A 27,378-nucleotide genomic window follows, 5' to 3' on the forward strand; every position below is an offset into this window, starting at 1 on the left:
GTTAATCAGTTTAATCCTTTTTTTTTCCCCACCTTCATACAATCACTAATTAGAATCATTCCCACTCCTATTATTCAAAACATTAATTAATATCGTTCATAGTGTCCAATTTGCGAATTCCTTATCCCTTTTTGCAAAAATGTCAAATACTCACTCTCTTTGAAAAACTAAACCAGACTATGCCCACCAAACCAGATTTTACCCACCAAACCAGATTATAGGCCCCAAATCCATAGGTACATGCTCTGGAAAGGTGCCATGGAACGTAAAGGCCCAGAAACTTATAGTTGACCCAGAAACTTGTCTTATTGGCCCAGAAATATGTCTGGTTGGCCCGGAAACTTGTCTGGTAGGTTTTGTATAATTCCATATTCAATTGACAACAATAGCAATAATCAGTCTAGTAATCTGCCATGGAAAGGTGCCAGGGAATGTAAAGGCCGCAAATAACACAGGATGGAACATAAAGTGGGCAAAATGGTACTTAGATAACTACTACTGGAAAATAATTATTCGCATGGATGGTTTAGTCAAGCTTGGAAAGTTCAAATTTACTTGGTCATATAGATAGGACTAAAACTTGGTCATATAGATTGGGCTCATCTATATGAGCCAAAACTCATATAGATGGACCTTGCGCTGGCTCTCTGGCTCCATCTTCTGGGAAACTTCAGCCAACCCAACTTAATTCCGGGATTCTCTTGAGGTGCATCATGGATAATACACATTACCAGTGGCCGTCGTTTACCCCCCCCCCCACCGATTACCCCCCGGGAACATACCCCCGCGTAAAACACCCCCCGGAAAATCCCCCCCTCACGGAAAATAGCCCCCGGTAAATACCCCCGGAAAATACCCCCCCCCCCGTGAAAAATAAGGCTTTCCAAATTTGAGAATTTTATTTGAGTTTTATTTTTTAGTTTCCGTGGGGGGAAGGAATTTTGGTGCTTCTGTATTATGCGCCACTCACTCAAGTTTACGCTGTGTAAAATTCGAGAACATTGTTGTTTTTTTTTGTTAGTTTCTTCGTTACCTTAGAAATAAATTTGGACTATAGGTTTGCACATTAGGGGGGGGGGGGGTAAAGTATAGCGGGTCTGCCTGCAAGATGTGTCTGGTATAATTATTCTGCATATTAGATAGATAGATAAATAAGTGTATTTTAGAAGCCAAATATACGGCCATGAACACATTAAAAAACATAAATGAAAGGCACAAAAAACATAAACTTTGATCAGCGATCATCATAAAACACTTAAATGAAACACTACATTAACCTAATAATAGTACTTAATTCTTGCAAAAACGGTCATTGAAAAAAAAACACAATACTTGGAAAAAACACCTCAATGAAACATTATATTTCTTTATACTGGGATTTTTATTCCTTTTTTTTCTGTTTAGTTAACAAAATTTCCAGATACCTCGCTATTCTTCTGTAATTTTTTGTCCTACTTGGCTTTCAACTGTCCTATTTCAGACTGTATATTTGGGTTTAAAATACACTTATTTATCTATCTAATATGCAGAATAATTGTACCAAACACATTCTGCATGCAGACCTCTATACTTCATCCTCCCCCTCTAATGTGCAAATCTATAGCCCAAATTTATTTCTATGCGCATAATACACAAGTACCAAAATTCCTTCCCCCTACGGAAATTGAAAAAATAAAAACTCTCAAATTTGGAAAGCCTTATTTTCCACGGGGGGTATTTTCCCCGGGGGTATTTTCCACGGGGGGTAATCGTCGGGGGGGGGGGGGTGAACGCCTAGAACCAACACTACCAGCCTGGACGTAAGCTGGTTGAAAACATCATGGGTACTTGTTAATTATTCAGAACACACTCAAGAATTTTGATCTGTAGATCTGTAAAAGCTGGTTCCATATTTCATAGTTACAAGACTTATTTAGCTTCACAGAAAGCATTTGATTTTTGGCCCAAATATAATTTGGGCTATATATTTGCACATTAGAGGGAGGGGGGTAAAATATTTAGACAGCGTAAAGAGCGAGGTATTGACTTGGGGGCGACCCCCCTCATATACGTAATAGTTTCTGTTCGTTTTAAGTTTTAATGTTGCTCCTTACTTTCAGTTGATAAAGACTTGTTTTTGTTATTTAATTTCTGATCGTTTTTAAATAACGCTGGGAAATCCGGCGCCCCCTTCATAGAAATTTCCCTTCCCTCAAGGCAACATCCTCCATGGAAAGATCCTCCTCATAACCCCCTAATCTGACCCCCCCCCCCACCAGGAAAAATCCCTCCTGAAAACGTCTGTATACTTTCCAATAACCAATACTTTATGTAAACAATGGGCAAAGTTTACAACTTCCAGCCCATCCCCTGGGAACTGTGGGGGATTAAGTCATCCTCAAAGACGTATTTATTAGATTTTTGACTATGCTGAACAAAATGGCTATCTCAAAATTTTGATTGGGTGACTTTGGGAGAAAATGAGCGTGGGAGGGGGCCTAGCTGTCCTCCAATTTTTTTGGCCACTTAAAAAGCGCACTAGAACTTTCAATTTCCGTTCAAATGAGCCCTCTCATGATATTCTATGACCTCTGGATCGATACGATCAGCTCTGGAAAAAAAAAAAAAAATCAACACGCATCCGTGATCTTTCTTCTGGCAAAAAAAAAAAAAATGCAAAATTCCACATTTTTGTAGATAGGAGCTTGAAACTTCTACAGTAGGGTTCTCTGATTCGCTGAATCTGATAGTGTTATTTTCGTTAAAGTTCTGTGACTTTTAGGGGGTTTTCCCCCCTTTTTTGAAAATAAGCCAAATTTTCTCAGGCGCTTAACCTTTGATGGGTAAGACTAAACTTAATAAATTTTATATATTTGAAATCAGCAAACAAATTTGATTCTTTTGATGTATCTATTGGTATCAAAATTCCGTTTTTTCGAGGTCGGTTACTATTGAGTCGGGTCGCTCCTTACTTACAGTTCGTTACCATGAACTGTCTGATATAAGTGCTATTTTTTTCCAATGGAGATATAATTTATTCACAAAAAAAAATAAACAAAAGAAGTCATGAAGCCCATTAAACTGGGTTTGTATTGCCACTCCAAAAAGGCATTAACCCTTTGATGCCTGAATATTGAAAAAAGAGAGGAACAAATTCTGCGCCTGTTTCTGTGCTTTATTTAAGGTTATTCCGCGACGAAAATGTCAAGAAAAAAAACTAATTGTTGAAAGTGAAGAAACTACAGGATGGTTCCCACAGGCAACATCCGGCAGTAACAGCACATAGTCACACGTCGCCTAGCTAGTGTGGTAATTTAGGAAACAGTTTCTGTTTGGCGTGAAACACAAAACCACTTCGCCCTTAATACACTTCAACTTGGAGTAGGCTTGAACACAAGCTCGGCACCTCTGTTTGCTGTCTATCCAAGCTGGAAAGTGCTCCTGGCCGTCTAGTTTCGTCGAGTCTGGTGGGCGGCAACTATACTTTCTTTTCTTGTGGGATAGAGCTTCGTTGAGTGGTCTGCCTCTCTTAGGTGTCGCTGAGGATGCGCCAGACAGTAAGGCGCGTGCAACGTCCGTTTTGAACTGCAGCAAGTTCATAGGTTTTTGTCCAGTAGGAAGACACCTGCGATATAGGATCCACCCATTTACAATGGTAAGGTCAAACAAGAAAAAGAAAATTCGCATGTACCACTTGTTTCTGGACTTGAAGTCAATTCTGTACAGCTCTATCAGCATATCGGCAAGATCAACGCCACTCATAAGGCGATTGTATTCCTTCACGCAGTGTGGTCTCTTCACTTCTATATGCTCTTTTCGCTTGCCATCCTATCTCTCACAGGTATCTTCAGGATCCACAGCTGCATAGGTTGATATCAAGTGAACCGGCTTATTATCATACCACTTCACCACTACAATATTCGACTGCGTTTCCACCCGCCAGTCATACGAGCCTCTTCCTTGCGCTTTCATTTTGCTATCTAGTTCCAAAGCGCAACCTTTTAACATGTTTACTCTAACTGTAGCCAGTGCAAGTATACCCTGGTCATTTAGGGCCAGGTCTAGTGACGTTTGGGCCAGGTCTAGTGACGAAAACCAGTTGTCGTAAAAGAGCTTGTAGTTCATGTGGTTTGGGATTCCCCTCGCAAGTCGGAGGACAAAGTCAGCACCAACCCCCAAATCGCTTGTATCAACTGATCCCTTGCCAGTTTAAATTACTAGATCATACACAAACCCACTTATTCCCGCTCTGGACATGAACTTGTATCCCCACTTATGTGGTTTTTTCGGAGTGTACTGCTTCAGTGATATTCGCTGCTTCGTCGGAACTTTTTGCTCATCAATGACCTGGTGTTCTTCCGGATGTATCTTCATGAAGTTGGCTCGAACCTTCTCTATCAAGGGACAAATTTTATGAATCTCGTCGTAACCAGAGTCACCTTGAGGCTTGTGCGATACACTGTCATTGAAATGCAAATACTTCTTTATCAGTTCAAATCTGTCATGTGACATAGCATCGGCCATCACGGAGTAACGAGTTTCCTTTGACCAGTAGCTGTGATAGGAGGGCCTTTTCACTATTCCTGTAAACGCAAGGACTCCCAGAAAAAGCTCAATGTCAGCCGTAGAAACGCCTAACTGCTTGCCATCTTTCTGAATTGCATATATATTCGTCTGATCGCGTATGTTGCTTACTACTTCATTATCGAAAAACAACATGACATATTTCAATGGGGTCTTGCCGCTCATTTTTTGGTCGACTCGAAGCTGATCTTTCCAAAGAGTGTCTGGTGGGATAAAATCTACTTTCCTCCAAGCAATGTCTCATCGTCTCATTGGTTTGTAAGTAGGAATACTTGAGGCTTGTTGTGGTTGTGTTTCTTCACTTTCATTAGCTTGAGACTCATCCTGACTGTCACAGTCGTTGGGCTCAATTCGGCCGGTTTCTATTTCAGCTTGGAGCAGTTCTTCGAAAACTTCGTCAGGAGGAACAAACTGCGGATCAGATGGGTATACTTGGCAGGTTCATCTTCACTTGGCAGGTCTTCCAGGTCAGAAGTATCATCTGGACAAAGAACAAAATTCACAGCTTGTGCCAATGAAATCGGGCGTGAACGTAGTTTCTTCATAATTGTAGATTACTCATCTTCCGCTGTTTTTGGTGTAATAGATATAGATGCGTCCATTGCAACCCTAAAAAAGACATATGGGTTGAGAAACTTAGTCAATCTTACTAATTGTAACTATAGGAAGTTTCGTAATTAAGTTACAGAAAGTTTATTATTTTACTGTTGACAATGGCAACCCCAAGCTCAAGCTCCTCAGAGCTACAGATCCTATTTAGTATGGTCGAATCATCAGAAATTATAAGATAGTGGCGTAAAAACTGTGGTTACGGGATATCTTAGAATAGCACACTCCATATATGTTCAGTCGCCTGAAAAGTTCCCATTTCTGATGGATGGTTCCTCTAGGAACCACGATTTTTAGAGCCCCTCCCTTCCCTTAATTTTCACACTATATATGCAAACGACACTTCATTTGAACTGTCAGACCTTCCTCTCTGCCAGGCCAGGGAAATAAAAACACTAGAACAAATCACTACGTTGTCAATTACAAAAATTCATCCCCACCTTTCTGAAAAATCCAATGAGGTAAAAAGTACTTACTTCGAACGTGATTATCTCACCCAAAGGCAGACGATCATAAACTGTAAAAATTACTGGGAATAAAGCTCGTTGACTATCACACAATGATAGCAACCCTGAGGGGCTAGCTTGTGTAGTTTTGATAATAAAAAATTCTGAAATTTGTGGTTCCTGAGGGAACCTTCAGGCATCAAAGGGTTAATTAACATCAGTGCATTCGGGTTCCCATTTCACAACAAAACAAAAAAATACATAAAACATATAGAACTTTTTGAGAAAAAAAAGAAAAAGAAAAAAAAAATCACAATTCATAAACCTGCAGGCAATGGTGTCTCAACTGCTCACGCAAGCCAGAGCTTTCAACAATATCCCTAATAAAAGATGGCGTTTGAGACCACAGCACCGGAAGAATATGACGAGCAGAGAAAAAAGACCTCGCAAACACTGTAATCCATGGGCGCCAGCAGGGGGGGCCAATGCACCCCTGAAAATTTCGGACTACAAAGTAATTATAAGGAAACCAAAGGAAAGAGAGCAGAATAGGGAAAAACCATGGAAAAATGTGTTTTGCCCCATTGTTGGCTGCCTGCCCATAGATTTTGATCCTCAATAAGAAAAATATAAATTTTAATTTGTGACTGAGTGACCCCTAACAAGTTTCCCGCAAACATTTTTTTCTATATGATTTGGTTGGAGAGGAAAAAAAAAAAAAAAAAAAAAAAAAAAAAAAATTCTTAATAGTAATGAATGGTAAGTAAATAACGATCCTTGTTAATAACAAAGGTATAAGAGCCTAACTATTGATAACATTTAATCAAAGAATCATCTTTTCATGGTGATCCTAAATATGTATTTGTTTATTAATAATTAGTGCAGTTATTAGAACACAAGAAAGTTCGTATAATTATAGAAAACACAAGGAAAACAACTTAATAAGGTGCAGTTTCGGAAAGAATTTGCCGTCAAATTTTGTTTGCATTGCAAGAGTACCCATGAGCTGATATATGAAGCCACTAAAATCAGAAATGTTTCCCCTGGACGGAATGCTGGAAATTTCTGTATTTTCCCCATGAGCGGATACGTTTTTCCGTTTTATTATCATTTTTTCAGGAGTGATTGTATCTATCTAGTTGTCGCTTCGAAAAAGATTTAATTTTTTACAGTTATGAAGTGTAAAGGTGTCAAATACATTTTCTTTTGGTATTCAAAATTAAATTGAAAATATTGAATTAAAAAATTTTATTTAATATTCTTAATCTTTGTTTTAATGTTTTCGTTTGATAACCAAGTTCAAAACTGTCGATATTGTTACAAAATATCCGTCCTACACATCTTAGTTTCTGCAAGTAGGCTATTGTTATGTGTATTTTTTGTAATTACTTACTTTTTTCATTTTTATATAATTTTACTTTAATTGACATACTTTTTCCATTGCCTTTAGAAGTGTTTGTCTTTTTTTTAAAAAAAAAATTCATAAATTTGGAAAGCCTTATTTGCCACGGGGGGTACTTTCCGCGGGGGTATTTTCCACGGGAGTTAATCGCCGGGGGGGGGGGATGCCTAGAACCAACACTACCAGCCTTGACGTAAGCTGGTTGAAAACACCATGGGTACTTGTTAATTATTCAGAACACACTCAAGAATTTTGATCTGTAGATCTTTAGAAACCGGTTCCATATTTCATAGTTACAAGACTTATTTAGTTTCACAGAAAGCATTGGATTTTTGGCCCAAATATAATTTGGGCTATATATTTGCACATTAGAGGGAGGGGGGTAAAATATTTAGACAGCGTAAAGAGCGAGGTATTGACTTGGGGGCGAACCCCCTCATATACGTAATAGTTTCTGTTCGTTTTAAGTTTTAATGTTGCTCCTTACTTTCAGTTGATAAAGACTTGTTTTTGTTATTTAATTTCTGATCGTTTTTTAAATAATGCTGGGAAATCCGGGGCCCCCTTCATAGAAAATTCCCTTCCCCCAAGGAAACATCCTCCCCGTAGTCCCCTACTCTCAACCCCCCTCCCCTACCAGAGAAAAATCCCTCCTGAAAACGTCTGTATACTTCCCAATAACCAATAGTTTATGTAAACAATGGGCAAAGTTTATAACTTGCAGCTCTTCCCCTCGAAACTGTGGGGGATTAAGTCATCCTCAAAGACATATTTATTAGATTTTCGACTATGCTGAACAAAATGGCTATCTCAAAATTTTGATTGGGTGACTTTGGGACAAAATGAGCGTGGGAGGGGGCCTAGCTGCCCTCCAATTTTTTGACCACTTAAAAAGGGCACTAGAACTTTAATTTCCGTTCTAATGAGCCCTCTCACGATATTCTATGACCTCTGGATCGATACGATCATCCATGGGAACAAAAAAAACAAAAAAAAAAAATAAATAAACACGCCTCTGACGCATCCGTGATCTTTCTTCTGGCCAAAAAAAATGCAAAATTCCACATTTTTGTCAATAGGAGCTTGAAACTTCTACAGTAGGGTTCTCTGGTACGCTGAATCTGATGGTGTGATTTTCGTTAAAGTTCTGTGACTTTTAGGGGGGTTTTCCCCCTTTTTTGAAAATAAGGCAAATTTTCTCAGGCTCTTAACCTTTGATGGGTAAGACTAAACTAAATGAAACTTATATATTTGGAATCAGCAAACAAATTTGATTCTTTTGATGTATCTATTGGTATCAAAATTTCGTTTTTCCGAGTATCGGTTACTATTGAGTATGGTGTTGAGGAGGGGTCACCCCCCCCCCATATACGTAATAATTTCTTTTCGTTTTCAGTTTACGTTACTCCTTACTTTCACTCGAAAAAACTTGTTTTTTTTTACTTTCTGATCGTTTTTAAACTAACGCCAGGATACCTGGCCTCACCTCCACGGAAGAATCCCCCTTCCCATAGAAATATTCTCTGGACAATTCAATCCTGTCGAAAATTTATCCCGGACAATTACCCTTAACTTCTCGCTTTAGATACCTCGCTATTCTTCTGTAATTATTTTGATTGGGTGACTTTGGGAGAAAATGAGCGTGTTTTTTTTTTACTTTCTGATCGTTTTTAAACTAACGCCAGGATACCTGGCTCCACCTCCACGGAAGAATCCCCGATAGAAATATTCTCTGGACGATTCAATCCTGTCGAAAATTTATCCCGGACAATTACCCTTAACTTCTTCACGCGTAAAATTGAATCGGTAAAGAGAAAGCAAGGCATATAAAGAAATTTCCTATATGAATTCTGGCAAATTCACCCAGTGTAAAATTTCCCCTGAAAAGTTCACCCACTGGAAACTACCCTCTCCATGAAAAATTCTCCTAGCAGAAAATTCACCCTCCTCTCCCCACCCGAAAAATGTATGCATACTTCCCAATATGGGCAAATTTTGTAACTTAAAAACCTTTCCCTAGGGGCTGTAGGGGGTCATTTTATCTCCAAAGACATAGTATATTGGGCCTTTCAACTATGCTGAACAAAAACTTACGGTATCTCAAAATTTTGATCGGATGATTTTGGGAAAAAGTGGCGTGGGAGGGGGCCTAGTTGCCCTTCAATTTTTTGATCCCTTAAAAAGGGCACTAGAACTTTTAATTTCCGTTAGAATGAGCCCTCTCCCGACATTCTAGGCTCACTGGGTCGAAAAGATCACCACTGGAAAAAAACACTCATCCGTGATTTCTCCTCTGGCAAAAATTACAGGATCCTACATTTTTGCAGATGTGAGCTTGAAACCTCTATAGTAGGGTTTTTTGATACGCTGAATCTGACGGTGTATTTTTCATCAAAATGCTATGACTTCAAAGGGGTCTTTCTCCCTTTTTCCAAAAATTTTCTCAGTCTCGTAGCTTTTGATGGGTAAGACTAAACTTAATGAAATATAAATTTATTATATATACCCTTACTTATATATTTGGAATCAGCATAATAAGCCAATATTTTTGATATATCTATTGGTATCAAAATTCTGTTTTTTAGAGTTTTGGTTACTATTGAGCCGGGTCGCTCCTTACTTTCAATTCATTACGACGAAATGTTTGATTACCAATCAAAATTCAAACAGAGATCATTGAAATATTGATCTTTTTTCTGCGTTACCAAAAGTACTGTATTCATAAAACTTTACAGTTTCATGAAATGTAATTAAGCAAACAGAAAGGTTTTTCAACTAAAGTAAGGAGCAAGTTTAAAACTTAAAACAAATATAAATTACTCTGTATATAAGGGGGACTGTCCCCTTCTCAACACCTTGCTCATTAAACAGAAGTTTTTAAGCACTTCGGAAAATCCTTTTTTTCCAATTGCACATTTTCTTTAAAAAATTGGAAAAATGCCAAAGAGTTAAGTAAAGAGTTAGGAGCTAAGGAAGAGACACCCCTCTCCATACAAAGAATAGTCTGTTCAAATAGATCTCAAATCTGTTCTTTGCTTTCAGTTGAAAAGCTCTTTTCTTTATTTCATTTCTGATTATTTTCCAAATCATACCCAGGCCTAACCAAGATATAATTTGAAGTACACGTCCCTTAAATCCCTGGTTAACTGCTTTTAAAATTTGCAAATCAATAATTGTACGTTGATATTTTAGTCTTCTTCCAACAATCCTTTTTCTGACTAGAGTTGATCCTATGAGTTCTACTGCTACTGTAAGTGATAACATTGTTGTATCCACTTCCCTGGGAAATGACCTGTCCTCCAAAATAGTATTCTCTGACCTGTCAGACCACTTTCCAATCTATCCCTCCCTACCCTCCCGGCCAACTACTCAACCCTCTAGAACTAATACCCCTACGTCTAATAGAACATATAATATTGTGAATATGAACCGGTTCACGGATCGTTTGAAATCCTTTGACTGGTCCAAGGTTTTTGATTGTCAGGATGTTAATTCAGCCACAAATGGTTTTACTAAGGGACTGACTGATCTTATCAGTTCAACCTTTCCAGTCCGTAAATCAAACCAAAAAACTACTCATATACGCCCCTGGATGTCCAATAGCCTGATAATCTCTTCATACCGTAAAAATGACTTATATAAGTTAGCTTGCAAAACCAGTAGCGTTATTGACCAAACTAATTATAAAAAATACAAAAAGTTATATACCAAACTCGTACGGGAAGCAAAAAAAATTATTATTATTCAAAAATCTCTCACTGCAAAGAAAACGTGCAAAACATTTGGTTCACAATAAATGAAATTCTTTAAAAAAAAGGAATTCAAGATCTATGCCTATTAATCTTAAGGACATCAGTGGCAAATTAATTGACCCATTTTCAGTACTGGGTGGTTTTAATAATTATTTCACCAATATTGCAAACGCCAACTCCTCGTCCCCCTCTCAGTCAGTATGCGCTAGCAAAAATCTCAGATTCATATTTTTCTCTCCAACTGATAGAGATGAAGTTCAAGTTATTAAATCTCTCTATAATAGTAGTATAGCTGACTGCTTTGGCATAAGTAATAAGCTTCTTAGGACCGCATCTTCCTATGCTTGTGAACCCATTGTACACATAGCAAACCTGTCTATGATCAATGGAGTCTTCTCAGAAATATCTAAATCAGCAATTATTATCCCGATTCATAAAAAAGGCGATCCGTCTGAGATAAGTAATTATTGTCCAATCTCACTTCTCCCAGTTATATCCGAAGTGCTCGAGATAATTATCTTCCGACGTCTTTCTCCCTTTATATTTGGGATTAATCCTTCAGATTCGTTGATTTCTCCTCATCAATATGGTCTCCGTGCCAAATTTTCAACTGCTCATGCACTAATCGACGCCACACAGTTTATACGTTCCCAACTTGACCTTAAAAATGCTGTATTGGACTTATTTCCGGATTTTTCTAAGGCGTTTGACATGGTTGATCCCAGTGTTTTATTAAGTAAAATCAAGAACATAGGGATTCGTGGACTTCCTTTCTCATGGTTCGGCTCTTATCTCTCTGGTAGAGTACAAAGTGTGAGTCTGGGTGGCGTGACTTCGCATCCCCTACCTATCTGGAGGGGTGCCCCGCACGGCTCTGTTCTTGGGCTAATACTTTTTTTCCTTTGTAATAATGATTTGGTTACGGACCTGGGTCCATCAGTGCATCCAGCACTTTTTGCAGAAGATAGCAACTTTTCCATCACCGGCCCTAATTTACCATCCGTCGTCACCTCAGCTCAAAATCCTTCTGAATAGAGTACAGGAGTGGTGTCTAGTTAACTGCATGACCATTAACAGCAAGAAAAGTCAGGTTGTGTTATTTCGAACCCCTTACAAAAAAAATGAAGCTCAGCAAGCACTTGGCCTAACATATTCACCAATCTCCTCCCGCAGGTCGAAGTTGCCAAGTTTCTTGGTGTCCACATAGACTCTTCCCTATCATTTGCAACACATATTTCCTACATCAGAGCCACAATCTTGCGACAGGTAAGTATGATTAATCGTGTGAATTATTTTCTCCCTCCTGATATCCTTGTCACCCTTTATTACTCTTTTATTTACCCATATATCTCATACTGCGGATCTGCTTAGGGCAACACTTATCCTTCAGTTACCAATAAATTAAAATCTGCCCAAAACCGTGCCATCAAAGCAGGTTTCGGCTGCCCCGACTATTTCCCACCCAAGACTTATACTCCGATTTTGGTATTATCCCTTTTGAACAAATCATTAAAAAATTAAATCTATCCCTTGCCTACTCCGCTTACCATAAAAATCTTCCTCCCCAACTAGGCCTCTGTCTCCATCCATCCAACCGTTCCTTTATTGTCCCCAAGTGTGTCTCTAGCTCCGCCCAGCGATCCCCCGTTTATAAAATCTATACTTCAATGGAATATAATACCCTCCAGTATCGAGCTATCCACAAGTTTTCGCATGCTGTATAACAATGTTACTAAACTTTGATATTATAGTTCTCTAAATTTTAATCAATTTGCTTTAATTTACCCGTGTTTTCTCTTTCTTTTTTTTTTTTTTTCTTGTTTTTCTCTCTTCTTCATTTTCAATTTCTTATTGTTATGATCCTCAACAAGTTCGCTTCCAGTATCCTTATTATTATTGGTGTTATGTTTCATTTTTATTTGAATAAATTGAATTGATTAGTACTGTCCTACGTTTAAATTTGCAATTTCAATTTTGGATCAAATCTGAATAAACTTAAAAATTGGAAATGAATAGTAATTTTGGTGAAAAGTCCTTGTTAATATTATACTACTAAAGAATTTCGGTTGAATGAAAAGGAGTATTGTTGTTTGTATGGATGGACATTCTGTGAGACTTTTCATCTTCTACATAACTGAAGCCATCACAACCTCTACAATAGAATTTTCTTATCGATAAATACGTTACATACATTTTTTTAAATACATTGAAGTACTTCATATAAATAGAAAAGAAAAATATTCTCATTTAAAATTGCTGAAAACTAAGTTCATAGCGGTATTTGCCACCCCAAAGAAATTTCATGGCGGGGCTGATGATGACCTGCCTTGCCTTTTACACCTCTGTGCTGGTAGATATAGAAATTAGAGAATCATATTAGCTGTATAGAGAAACAATTTAATTAATTCCTACTCCCCCCCCTACCTTTTTCAAAATTTATCTGAAGCCTCATAAAAAGTAAGTAGTTTGTCCATTAAAATGTACTTTTGTAGGAATCTACCCTACCCCCACCTAAACAATGACTCACCCCCTCCCTCATTATAACTGATACGCAATTACAGACATCAAAAGTAGCATAATTTCATTACAAATAAAGCGAATCAACTTGGTTGAATCCAGTACTGCAACCGTGTGGCATTGACTCTTTTTGCAACTGGGAAGCCTAAAATATAGTTATTGATACTTTTAAATCAATTAGCTTCTCAGGATTTTAATTGATTGTAAATTTGAACTATTCGGGGTAAAGTCGTAGTTTGGTGCCCTAAACCACACAAACTGTCACCCAATCACCACTGCTATTTTGGCGTCTGCCCCCCCCCCCCTGGAAAATTTTCTGCCGGCGCCCTTGCTCTAATAGGCCTTCTATACATACCAGCCTGTTTCGTTACATGCCAATGGACATCAGCAGCTGTCTCAAACATATGACGAAGACACATTGCAGTAATATTATTAATAATATCATATATTAGCTGAAGCTTATATAATAAGAACAACCCTGAAAGCGGTAAAATATAGATTCGTGGATTTTAACTGCGCAGTGCCTTTCTTAGGGAATATTTTGCTTTTAGCTTAATAATTTATATCCACCACGGTTCAAATAACTTTTTCGTTTTTGTTAGTCCAATAATGGAACCGACATTTAGTATTCAATTGTGTCCAACTAACATGTGTCAGAGGTAAAAAGATATATTGACTTTTAGGTGTTTCTAGGGCCTGCATAATCTGCATAGTCAAAAATATGACATACCGAAAAAAAGCCGTCTTGTTGATGTGAGCGGCAACCCTGACATTTAAGTTTGAAACACGTTTAGTGTCTTTTGAATTGATTTCCCCTCTGGAAAAAATGTTCATGCCTCCGTATAGAAAGGGAGTGAAGGATTACTCCTTAGGATTCATCCATTGTTCCAAAAGGGTCCCAAGCTCCATTTTAACTAAGTTCTGACCGATCCTTCCAGAAATACACAATACACAAAGTTTAAAAAAAAACTTTAAAAACCGATTAAAATTTGTTTATATTTATTTTTGCTATGTTTTTACGAGTCGGAAGAACCCCCTAACCCCTGGATACGGCCTTCCTCTCTTGGCTGGTGAATTTTTTCCTCCTTCATGCTTTGTTTATATCACGCAGATATGCAGGATACGGGGATTCCTTGGGTCAAGTTTCCACCAAAAAGGAAAAAAAAAGGAAAACTATGCTTATTCGCTCTTTCTTTGGTTGTTAAATGTTTTTTTTCCTAGGTTATCCTAGGTAATTCCTAGGTTATTAGTCTCGCATGTATTTCTGACATATCCGGTTTTGTTTTAATATTTTTGTACATGTTTTTATTTTATTATTTTACCTTATTATATTTTAATATTTTTGTATACTGTTAACATGTTATTCATTTGTTTCAAGTTACTATATCTTTTAACGTTTTCTTGAAATTTACGGCATTCCGAAACCTATCTAATGTTTCTTTTTAGGTGCTTCCCCTTTCCCCGAGGCCCACATGGCATGCATAGTCAAAAATATGGAATATGAAGGATCACGCCATCTTGTTGATATCGGAGGCTATCCAATGTTTGAAGCTCTTTCTTTGCTTGATTTGCCAAAAGTTTATGTGTATACAGGAAGACAGGTCATGTTTACCAAATCTTCAGCCAAAGGAAGATATATACGGTGGCATAGCAAGAAAGATGTCGTTGTGGCAAAGGAGGTTTGTCACTTTTTTTCTCCCTAAAATCAGAGTTTTGACTGTTTATGACAAACTTTTTCAGGTAAAATTACCAAGTGATGTTACTATGTGAATGACGGAACATATGTCTGATTGAGACTGAAATTCTCTAATAGAAGAAACTTTATTAAAAAAAAAACTCATTTACATATTACTACTAACAACTCACCACATCACCAAGCTGCCTGAGACCAACAGTGCTTCACATGCTCATCCACTCCAACCTATTCAAAGTTTCCTTTACCTCCTCCCATGTATTTCCAATTTTGTTCCACCCTTTCTTATGACCTCTTATATTTGGGGACGACTCGCTTTTCGTTTGGCCTCGGATAGATTGCCAAAAAAAAAAATACAAACTCTGGCAAGCCACCACGTGATCTATAGATTCGAACCTTTCTTTCATTATAGCCCTAGAACTTAGGATCGAGCCACGTGTCTCGTACAGTATATTTCTCGTACAGTTGATCTAATGTCAGTCAAAACAGTGTCGGAAAGTTTCCTTAAACAATCCCCTTGAAAACCATTTAAAATACTAAGAACATCAAAATAAAAACATTTTTGGTTGCATGAACCTACCTTAATTAATTTTCATATCTTTAAAATAGGATTTTCTAAATTATTTCTTTTAGTTTCTTTTTCAAAGGCAACTACAAACTAGAGGACAAGCCAAACCTCCTCATGCTGTTTGATGCCATATTGTAGCTATGTTTGTATCTTATTTTGGGGGGAATTTTTCACTCATGTTACTTTTTTTAAATTTAGCTCATATTATTACCAAAAACTGTGCAACCGCATATGGAAGTCTTTAACTTAAACTCTTTTACTTAAAAATTGAGTTCCTGGTTTTCTTTATTATTTTTTAACATATACTGGGTTGTGTAAGTCCCCACTTAACCAGTACATACAATCAAATTTATATTTACTGTCCTTGGAACTTAAACAAATCTTCCTCCGCCTTTCTAAGTGTCCACGTTTGAGAATCACTCTTGACCGTGGCTTCTAATGTCCTAATCTGAATTTGCAGACTAGTATTCCCTTTCTTCTAAGCTTTTCAACAGCCAAAAATACCATGTGCCTTGGGTGGTATCTACTTTTTGTATATTCACTGCATTCACTTTTCATTAACAATACTATCAAGGTAAGTAAAGCTACTCACTTGATCGATTTTCTCGTTACCTAACATCACCTCTTTATTCATAGTCTAAGCAGCTTAGTGTGCCTAACATTAGTTACCAAACCTCTTCTTGCACAACGAGCTCTCAAGACCGGAAACAATTAATTCATTTCGCTAACATTTTGGGAAACTCAAAATATCTACCTAATCAAAGTCTAGGAGAGTTTAATTCTAAGTCTAAGACGAAGTCCATCTAAATAATCGATATAAACAGTAATAGGACATTCCTTAATCCCTGATTCCGTTCAAATCTAATAACTAACCTCACTTCCTACCATAACCAAAGTAACAATTCCGTGTGTACCACTAATCCCTTTTATGTACTTATCTAGATTACCGGACAATGATATACTTAAATGCATTCCCTATTCACTTTGAACCTCTCCAGATAATAGAAAATAAAGCCATAAGATTTCTTGATACTCTTCTTTACTTCACGACTTTATCTACACGACTTTACCTACACGACTTCAAAGTCTTTCGGAAACAAAAGCTCTCTCTAAATTGCTTAATATTTTAAGCCTAGTCAACTTAAAGACTTGCAGTCATCACTTTGACATTACGATAGTCAGTTTTCTGCTAATTGTTATTATGATTCACCTATTCTTGCCACCCCCTCTCGCTCACTCGTTTCTTCTCCTGTTCGTCTCGGATCACATATACTACCCTCAGGAAATTGTGCAAAAGCTACATTTTCGATGAGATTTTAAATCTTATTTTCACAGAAGATAAGCTTAAATTCAATATTAAATTTTAAAACCTAAATAGCCGATATCTATTAAAGAAAACCTGTAAACAGAATATATTATTTCCCCTTGATGACAGGCAAGGCTGTATCCAGGGGGAGGGGGTTTGAAACCCCTCCCCCCGGAAATGTTTGTCCGACTCGTAAAAACGTGACAAAATTAATACAAACAAATTTTTATGCGTTTTTGTACCTCCCCCCTTCGAAAAAATCCTTTTGTACCCCCCCGCCCTCGACAAAATACTGGATACGGTCCTGATGAAAGGTACTTGTTATTCTATAATTCTTATTTTGAAGTACAATATTGTGAATTTGCCACGCTGGGGTAGCCTCCTTTGTCCCTTTCCTGCCCTAAGTTGTCATGTTTTTTTTTTTTTTTTTTTTATTGGTTTCAATTGGTGGATCATAAAATGTATTTTGATAATAGGTACCATCGATTCAAGGTTAGCTCCCTGTAGGCATTATTTTAATATCTTCATTTCATTCATATTTCATATTATTTTTATTATTTTATTATCACATTATTTCATATTTCAATATAACGTGCGGATCTACATTAAAGCCTGCTCATAATTTATAAAACTGAGGACTAAAGGGGTCTGGTGATTCAGACACGTCTCAATTATCAATCTAAGAGTGAAAATTTCCCCTTCCATCAAAAAATTGATCTACATCATCTCTTATTCTAATAAGTCTCGTCATGCAACGTAATTGCCCCCATTTCTTCATTTATACACATATCTAAAGAAGAATCTCAGAAATACATCGTGTTGGTATTGCGCATTCAATAGTACGTATTTCAAGCAGGAAGCTTTCAGTTTTAGTAAAATTCACGTTCTCCACTCACCTTTTTGACCTACCATCATCACATTTTCGTCGAATCCCATTTCACCTAACACAAGGACGTTTTCTCAATCAATCATCTTTCGCTCCAGCATGATCACTTTTGTTTAATCGAATTACTTTTTCCACCTAAAATAATCATTTTCATTCTTTAAGGTCCGAGATCCATCATTTAACGGCGAATGGTGCAAAATATTCGATTACAATGACAAAGAAGTTGACTATACCCACTTTCAAGAGTTTACATACCCAATATTCACAGATTTCCACCCAGAAAATAAACTTCTGCACAACTTGTACCTAACACGGTACCCAGGACGAAAGGGTGCGACAATCTCAATCATTGGCAGAAGACTATTCAAGACTAGCGACAGTGGATTTGGCATGGTTAGTCTTCTTAAGAAAGGAGAATTGTATCCAACAGTGAGAAAATATTTTCCAGAAATTCCAGAAGATGATTTGAAAATTGCTATTAAGAAAACTGAGAAATATCTAGATTGTGATAAGATGAATTCTTGGGTTTCAGTCTCCCTTGCTTTATTGTCATATTTTTGGTACAGAGTTTATTATTTCATGTTAAAATCATCTTTTAAAAGAGCTGTTTTTGGATCCGTCCCGAGCATTGCTTTTATTTTATTCGTTTCTATCTTTATTTCTTTTCTGTGTTAGAATTACTGGCAAAGTGCACCAAGGTCCTCAAATATTTGATCTTCACTGCACTTTACCCTTTGGTTAAGTAAATTGGTTAGCTCCTGTTATATAGTACAATTTTTCTCTTTGTGCATCGGTTGCCTAAATCTGAGAAGAATAAAAGCCTGAAAAACATAAAAAAGAAAAAGAGTTGATAAAGTAAAAGAAAAAAATAAAGATGAATAAAGAAAACTCAAAGATTTCTTTTCTTTTGTACTAGAAGCACTGGTATAGTATTTCTATCGTATTTGGCTCGTAAATTGAGCAAGTTTGTTCGCCCTTGTTTCATAGTGCAATACTTCCCGTAGTGTTTCATGTGTTAATCCCCTTAATCCGAGAAGAAGAAAACTGAGAGAGGACGAAAAATAAGAGTCGAAAAAAAAAAGGGGGGAGAAATACTGTCTTTTCATCCCTTTCTGTGTCAGTACCCCTGGCATAGTATATCCAGTATAATGCTCCCCGAAATATTTCATAATAAATTCCCTGAATTTGAGAAGAAAAAAATAGTGGAAGAGAATTAAAAAAAGGAGTAAAACAGAAAGAAAAGTCAAACAACATACTATCTTTTTAACCTTTTCTATGCTAGAGTTACGGGCAAAGTATATAAGGGCTCCAAAAATCTGAACATTACTCTATTTATCTTATAAATTGAAAACATCAGTAGACCCTGTTTACGGTATAGTTCTTGACAAAACATGTTAGCTGTTTGTGCCATATTATTTTCTGCACTAGAATCACTGACATAGTGCATTGAGGTTCCCAGAGCTTTGATCTTTACTGTTTTTAGCTCGTAAATTGAGCAAGTCTGGCAGCAAATCTTATAAATTAAGCAACGTCTCGGAATACTTCATATGCCAGCCCCTAAATCACAAAAGTAAAAAAAAAAAAATCGAAAAAGGAAAAAAAGAAAAAGAGTCTAAAAATGATAAAAGAACAGAGTTTCTTCACCTAACCTTTTAACCTAAACTAACAATGGAACTTAAAAACTCCCAACTAAATTCCACTAAATTCAATCTTATGAAATGAAAATTTCCTTATTATAGTAGTCAGTTCAAATGAGGAATCAAATTTGATGACTACTACTACTACTACTAAAAAAAAGAAAAAAAAAGTTAAAAACGTGTGTAATTTACTTCCCAAAACGTCTCTAGCGTACACCTATGCGTCAATACATATTGCTTTAACATAGTGCTTGGTTGGTTTATAAAAGATGGAATTTCATCTTTTTATTATTGTCAAATTGAAGTATATTTGTTACACTGAGTATGAAAATCAAAAGATAAATATTTCATATTCAGTCATTTTTATACCCTTTGTTAAAATACTACTAAAACATAGTTTCTAATTTCTGACATTTAGAGAAAATTGTTTAATTTTGTTGATCATTTGCTATGCCTTTTTGTACGAATATATTGTCACTAAAATAAAGATATTTCAAGATAATTTTTATTTTTACTTGTTCACTTCAATTCACTTACTTGTTCATTTACTTGTTAACTCTGGTATTCAATGATTAACCAAAAGTCGCGATATTTTATATTATTATATTAATACTGAAAAAAAAAATATTTCTAGGTAAGATATAGTTGATAAAAAATGAATATGACAAGCCGAACTCGCGCTCAAGTCAATGCACGCAGAAAAAAAAACTATAGAGATGATGGCTTTTATTTACTTGCTGGTTCATTTAGCGTCCAATAATTAACCGGACGTCACGATTCATATAGAAATTAGTGGCAAATCGTTAAAATAAAAGTCACGATTTGTTATCCAGGTAAGCCTTTCTCGGCTCTAAAGTCGGGGCTTGCTATTTTTGGGAATCAAGAAATATAAAGGTACCTAAAATTATGGAGGCTTAGCTAATTTCAGTGCTCTGGCCAGGCCCGGATTTAAAGCTTTGACACTCCCGGACCCAAGCGTTTTTGCCGCTCCGTTTTTGCGAGACTTTCGGGGAAGTCTCCAAACTTCGGGAAGTGCACCTGGCTCTTTGACGACAAATAACATTGGTCCTGTTTTTGTTAAGAAAAAAATCACTCGTCATAATTTATTGCGCCCCCTGGCATTGTACGCCCCTAGGCCTGGGCCTAGTGGGACTATTGGTAAATCCAGGCCTGGCTGTGGCCTAGCTTATACTCAACTTTCTGTGATAATTTTGTTCTGTATGCTTCAGGTCTTGTCCCTGTTCTTATTAAAGGTAACTTAAGAATTTAGGTTCTTAAGAATCTGCTTACGTTATTTAGCGTCCAATATTAACCAGACGTCACGATTCATATAGAAATTAGTGGTAAATCGTTAAAATAAAAGTCACGGTTTGTTATCCAGGTAAGCCTTTCTCGGCTCTAAAGTCGGGGCTTGCTATTTTTGGGAATCAAGAAATATAAAGTTACCTAAAATTGTGGAGGCTTAGCTTATTTCAGTGCTCTGGCCAGGCCCGGATTTAAAGCTTTGACGCTCCCAGACCCAAGCGTTTTTGCCTCTCCGTTTTTGCGAGACTTTCGGGGAAGTCTCCAAACTTCGGGGAAGTGCACCTGGCTCTTTGACGACAAATAACATTGGTCCTGTTTTTGTTAAGAAAAAAATCACTCGTCATAATTTATTGCGCCCCCTGGCATTGTACGCCCCTAGACCTGGGCCTAGTGGGCCTATTGGTAAATCCAGGCCTGGCTGTGGCCTAGCTTATACTCAACTTTCTGTGATAATTTTGTTCTGTATGCTTCAGGTCTTGTCCCTGTTCTTATTAAAGGTAACTTAAGAATTCAGGTTCTTAAGAATCTGCTTACGTTATTTAAATTTCTTCTCGATCTCCTACCGTCCCCCCAAAAAACGGTTTCTTGTGAGTAATTTAAATGCTTCTGATATAATTTCAGAGTTATAATAGGCTATCACGAACTCTCATTGCTTATTCGCATTTATCCCCTCACCACCGTCTTATCAGATATTTGTTGAATATTTATCTATTTTTTTTCTCCCTATTTATTTACTCTGCCTGATGTATTATCGGATTGTATGAGTTATAAACAAAAAAAATCCCCTGAAATAAGTTCATACTAGACAATACTGCCCTTTATGTTATACCATTGTACCAAAAACACATAATCCCGAAAGTCACGCATCCTAGAAACCATCTGATGTTGTTAAATAACGAAAGGACAGGATGCCAAACCAGACGCTAAAACTCAAGATCTAAAAGAGGTCATGGCTTTGTGCTCACAACCTCCAAAAATATCAAAAGGTTTGTGATTATGCCATGATTTCTCAGATTTCCTATATTATTCGCCTAATTTTGATGATCCCCCTCCCCTTACACGAATGTTTGGAAGACGATAATGCCAAAAATGGGATATCATTACATCAAAGGCGCATAATTCGAAAAGTAGCACTTTGTATGAATGATCTTGATTTTGTTAAATGTCGAGAGGGCAGGGACGCATGCCCTGGGTCCAGCAATTCTCAAATGCTCCTGTATTTTCTTAAATTTTTCATATGAACCTTCGATTTTTTAGCGTTCTGCTCTTTCCCCATAATTTTTGCATTCTTACATTAAAAATAATAGGATTCTTTATGACGCTTTTTTCGCAAGCAGTCTCTGGACTTCGGGAGGTAATTAAAAACATGATCTAGACCAGATGTTGGCACCAGCTTCAGGGATGAACCACCGGAGCAGGCCCTAAATATTTGAATATCAAAGTTTTATACAATGTTAAATAGGTTAATGTTGCTCAAGAAGTGAAAAAACTATTTTATCACCAGAACTTAAAAAACAAAATCGAAATGCATAACATAATTGATATATTGTAAAAATTATATGAATAAAGCATATCATATTTGTATATTAGAATTGTGAAACTATCCAGCCATACCGCGATCTGCAAAATTGTGTTCCCCTGTATAAGTTTCAGTACAGAGACACAGACAGTTGTCCCTTAACACAAAATATTGCACAAATTAGAAAAAACGAATAAAATTCAGATGTTCTAGCCAGTAGCTCTTTTAAACTCCAGCCTACAAATTTTTAAAACATCAGACACCCCACCACAGAATAATTCTCCTTTTAACTGGAATTTCGACTGGAGCATTGCGAAACATGTGTCTTTTATTTACAGAGTAGTCGAGATCAGCGTTGCCAACGTGGTACAACTGTACCGTTTTGGGTACAATTTAGTTCCTGGTACAATGCTGTGCTTTTGGAAATTTTTTGGTACAATCAAATTCTTCGGTACATTTTGGTTTTACTTGCTCCTTTTTAAATCTGATATCTGTTTCGAGTTTTAAATTATCGACAATTTTCTTCTAACAGAAAATTTTCAATCTGCTCTTCAGCTGGTACAAATTGATCGCTTGCGGTAAAATATTAGTCAGAAAAACTGGTACTTCTTATTTCAAAGCGTTGACAACGCCGGTCGAGATGTATAACCATTCATAGTAGTTTCTCGTTAGAAAATTAGGAGTCTTTTACATTGTCTCTAAGTCCCAGTAAGCTCACACTAAAGAACATTCCTCCCATTTGCATGTTCTGAATATTTACCTTTATGAAGGCAAGCTATTGTAGGTAGCTTTTGGGGCAATCTGTATATCCAGATGTGCCATTTTCTGTTCATTGAGTTTACACGCTCAGCTGAAACATTTATAATTCGTCGCGATTGAACTACTTCTTCCTACGTATTTTTTCAAGTTTTGCTAAAAGATCCTAACGTTCTTCTTCTTCTTCATTGGTTGCAAATATTATTCCAAACACTTTTTCAACATTATCGCATATATTTCAAACATTAATGCCCATGCCCCATTATAGTCACTCTTGTCGATAAAATCACAATCGCGAACGACTATAGCGCCAACTACGCGCCGTATGTATAAAATCAAGATTTAATACATAGTTTTTTGAAACTAGAAAAAATGGATGCTTGTAATAACAATTCTTCTATCTGTAACAGAAATCTGACAAAAATTCAGAAGATGTAGCACTAGTAGAGAAGAGTTGGAAACAAATTAGTGTTGGTGCAAACTTTTTAAACTAATTTTAGTTTTCTGCTTCTGAAACACAAGCGTGTCGCAAAAATCAAGTAAAACATCATGTAATTAATGAAACTTCGTTGTTATTTTTTTTCGACAAATATGACAAAGATGGGATTCGGGCATAATGCCACAAACATTTCATACTTTGGTTCAGTGTTACCACAGATATAGCCAAGTTTGTGCAAAGAATGTCCTCTTTCGGTCATCATACAGTTCGTGGTAAAGAACTGTAAGGAAGGAACGACCCGGCTCAATAGTAACCGAAACTCTAAAAAACGGAATTCTGATACCAATAGATGCATTAAAAGAATCAGATTTTTATGCTGATTTCAAATATGTAAGTTTCATCAAGTTTAGTCTTACCCATCAAAACCAGCTAAACTCAGCTCTCTACGCTACAGTTTGACTCTTTCTCACAACTCTATTTTTTAAACAATAAAAAAATTTAGCATAAAGAGCGAGGCGTCGAGGAGGGGACAGCCCCTTCCATATACGGAATAATTTTTGTTCGTTTTAATTTTTAATGTCCCTTCTTACTTTCAGTTAAAAAAAACTTGTTTTTTTTATTTAATGTTTTAGAAAAAAGTGTTTGATTTCGCTAAGATTTCTAAACAAATATTTTTTTTTTTTTACAAATTTTTCTAAGCCATACTTTTTTTAATAAAGTACCGGCTTATACTTACAGATACATTTTGATGTATTTTCACTTAAGCATTAAGTTTGCATGGCATAATGAATAAAATGGTCAAATTTCCAACGATTAAAAATAGGCTAAGCAATAGCGCAATTATATTTATATGGAACTATTTTGAATACAGGGTATTAAGCACAATGTCTGAGACAACGCATCGAATTTCTAGAATCTCTACCAAGTTCAGGTTTAAAGACCCCTTGATTAAAATGATTATTTCAGAGATTTGATTTGGCAAAAACAATCAGTGGGATGAAGTTTGGGAACGATAAGAAAAATGAATGTGCTACTTTAAAATACAATTTTCTAAGATCTCCACTTTTAGAAAATATTTGTGTAAATAAAATTTACTTATCCTGGTCACATCAATAGAATGGTGTTTGTAGACAGTAGGGAGAGGAGATAAGCCCCTCTCCCTACTCTCCTCAATGAGGAGAGTAGGAGAGTAGACTCAATTTTCTCCTCAATGAGGAGAGTAGGACTACTCTCCTTAATGAGGAGAGTAGGACTCTCCTCATTGAGGAGAGTCCTTAATGAGGAGAGTACACTAATAATTCTTGTCAATAACGGTAGGAGCTAGATCTAAATACTTCCAGTCGAATTGGCTGTCTCCCGACTTCCTGGATCATTTTATCTGGATGATAAGGCATGAAAAACCTTACATTCACAAAATTGTTCTGGAGCTTCTATGGTTTTGATGGGTTCCAGCAACCTAAACGCCATACAACTTAATGCTCAAAAGATTTGAACTTTATGCAGTTTAATAGCGTTAAAACTATGTTGAAGACCCATGCAACTAGAACAGATTTTAAATATCCAATCAGGGTTTCATCAACGTTCAGGAAGCTTATTTAATGTTCCAACTACTTATGCAACAAACCAAATGAAGGCTGGTCTTTTTGAGTTTTGCCTAACTTTAGTGTCCTTGAAAAAAATTTTAACCAGAGGGGCGTAAAGGTAGACGAAAATTCAAAATCTTACAAAATATAAAATTAGTTTTTTAACAGCCATATTCAATCTGGGCTAGAGCAAGGAGAGCTAGAGAGACGCCACCCAAACCAGAACATTTTCCACATGCTAATTATCTCCCCCTTAATTAGCTGGTTTTACCATCTATTGAAAGATTTAAAACCACTCAAAATAAATTCCTGCGCACTTTCTTGTGCTCATGTTTAACGCTTATAGTTTACACATGAGTAAAGAAAATTAAAAATCAAAAGTATCTCCCGTCATAAAAAGAAAATACCAAAAATAAGTCAGACTAAACATGTAACCTATAATCAATAAATTTTTGACAGCACCACCAAAAAAACATAAACAAATAACTTAAGGATAAATAACTATTTTTTCTTTCTAAAGGAATATTTTCACAAAGCAAAATTTACAAACATCGAAGGATGCACCTTTCTATATCTATCAACATTATAAAATTTTGCCAGTTTTATTGATATTTTTGGAAGCCTCTGGAGGGGGAGAGGACGCCCTCCCACTACCCTGTTAAAGTGTTTTCACGGTACTCCCACAAAAGGAGAACAAAAGAAGACAATTTACTAATTGTATTAAAGACGCTTCTTCAATTCTAAGATCCTTGCGTCGGCCGTGCTGTGTGTCGCTATAGCTGAATTCAAACTATAATCCCGTGTTACCACGCTGAGATCAAACCTACTTTGCCACCACGGGACTTGAAATACTTAGTAAAATTTACGATATTTCAGACCCCCCCCCCCCCTTCATTGACAGTCTGTAGCCTAAAACTCTACTTTTTCGCTATTTGAACTCCGTATGGAACAACAACTTACCGCAGTTTATCGCTCTCTTAAATAAAAAAAATAATAAATAAGGATTAATAATTACTGAAAAATAACACATAACAAAAATAATAATAAGACAATGCATAGGCCCAAAAACTTCTTGATAGTATACTCTTCTTAAAGTTTGGGGACACTAGAGCCATTCAGTATATACGTTTAGGGTGAGTTTATATTATTTTATAAATCATGAAAATAAATAAATAGCATTTAATTAAAACAATTTCTTGCAATTGTGCACGTTTAACAGCGATACCACCATTTTCCTGGTTTTGAACTCTCTGACAAACAGCTTTTCGGCATAGTCAATTGCTCTCTTTTATGTAAGAAATACATCACAATAGTGCATTTTTCATAACCACTTCACGGTTTTGTCCCTTTACCTTTTTTTTACCTTTATATAGTTATACCTTTACTATATTTATATCTGAATCTAATGTAGAGCTCAATTCCAAAAAAGAAGGAGGGATAGTTTTAGGAAACAACAAAAGAACGAAGAACAATAGGGAAATCTTTTTGCAAGACAGTGGAGATAATTTGAATGAATATTTCGGCCCTATGTCCAAGGGCCGTCCTCAGCAAGACAAAAATATATGAAAGAAAAAAGACTCACAACAACATGCAACCAATAAAACCAAAAATAAAAAAAAATTCAAAGCAGTCCTAGCATCCTTACTTCAGCGAAGTCCTGGTTGAACTTCGCTGAAGTAAGGATGCTAGGACTGCTTTGAAAAAAAAATTTAATTTTTGGTTTTATTGGTTGCATGCTGTTGTGAGTCTTTTTTCTTTCATATATTTTTGTCTTGCTGAGCCCTACAATCCACATACTTACAGACACAGAGCAGGAGCTGAGTATGGGAAGCTGATATTACAATTCTCTATAAAGCGTCATAGAATCCAATAGAAGAAGTTGAAGAAAAAAGACTTAACAAAAGGAATTCTAGGTTTTGTAAAATGTCTTCTTTTATATAACAGACCCCACACCCCTACCAACTGAAGATAAATCCTGATATTTGTGCCAAAGTTTTGAGTTTTGCTAGCCATGTAAAAGTGCATGGTTCAACATGAGTGGAATAGCAATAAAAACTGCAAGCACTACAAGAAATAAGGTATTACCCAGAAAAAAAGAACAAGAAAAAAGCGCAATGGAAATGTTCATAGCAACAGCTCCAAAAGCAGAAGCTTTGCTAAAAAAAAAAAAAATACTTCACAAATAAACATAGCTAAAAAAAACAGTTTTAGGATAGTGCAATATAACATTAAGTGCCAAAAACTATTTTTTTCCCTTACGAGTTCACTAAGTTTTCACTTTTATCAGCTGTTCATGCTAATCCAATACTCCAAAACCTGCACTTTCAACCTGAATATTTAAGTTTTTGGGTATTGTCTGAAAAAAACTCTTATGGTATTGATGTAGCTCTTAAAGGA

At 36.4% G+C, this 27,378-nt stretch overlaps 1 protein-coding gene across 1 annotated transcript in view; it reads left to right on the forward strand.

Annotated features, from left to right (window-relative positions):
• The window catches only part of LOC148944051 (uncharacterized), a 58,809-nt gene extending 39,292 nt beyond the window's left edge, over positions 1-19,517 (forward strand). The window contains exons 3-4 of the mRNA XM_089100838.1: positions 14,736-14,968; positions 17,905-19,517. Of these exons, the coding sequence (XP_088956964.1) occupies positions 14,736-14,968; positions 17,905-18,417 (746 nt within the window). The 3' untranslated portion in view covers positions 18,418-19,517. The remainder of the gene's footprint in view (positions 1-14,735; positions 14,969-17,904) is intronic.
• Positions 19,518-27,378: the final 7,861 nt, after the last annotated feature.

This window comes from Artemia sp. Qi Xiang Cuo, chromosome 14, assembly GCF_049724085.1.
Source record: "Artemia sp. Qi Xiang Cuo chromosome 14, ASM4972408v1, whole genome shotgun sequence".
In the NCBI taxonomy this organism is placed as follows: Eukaryota; Metazoa; Arthropoda; class Branchiopoda; order Anostraca; family Artemiidae; genus Artemia; species Artemia sp. Qi Xiang Cuo.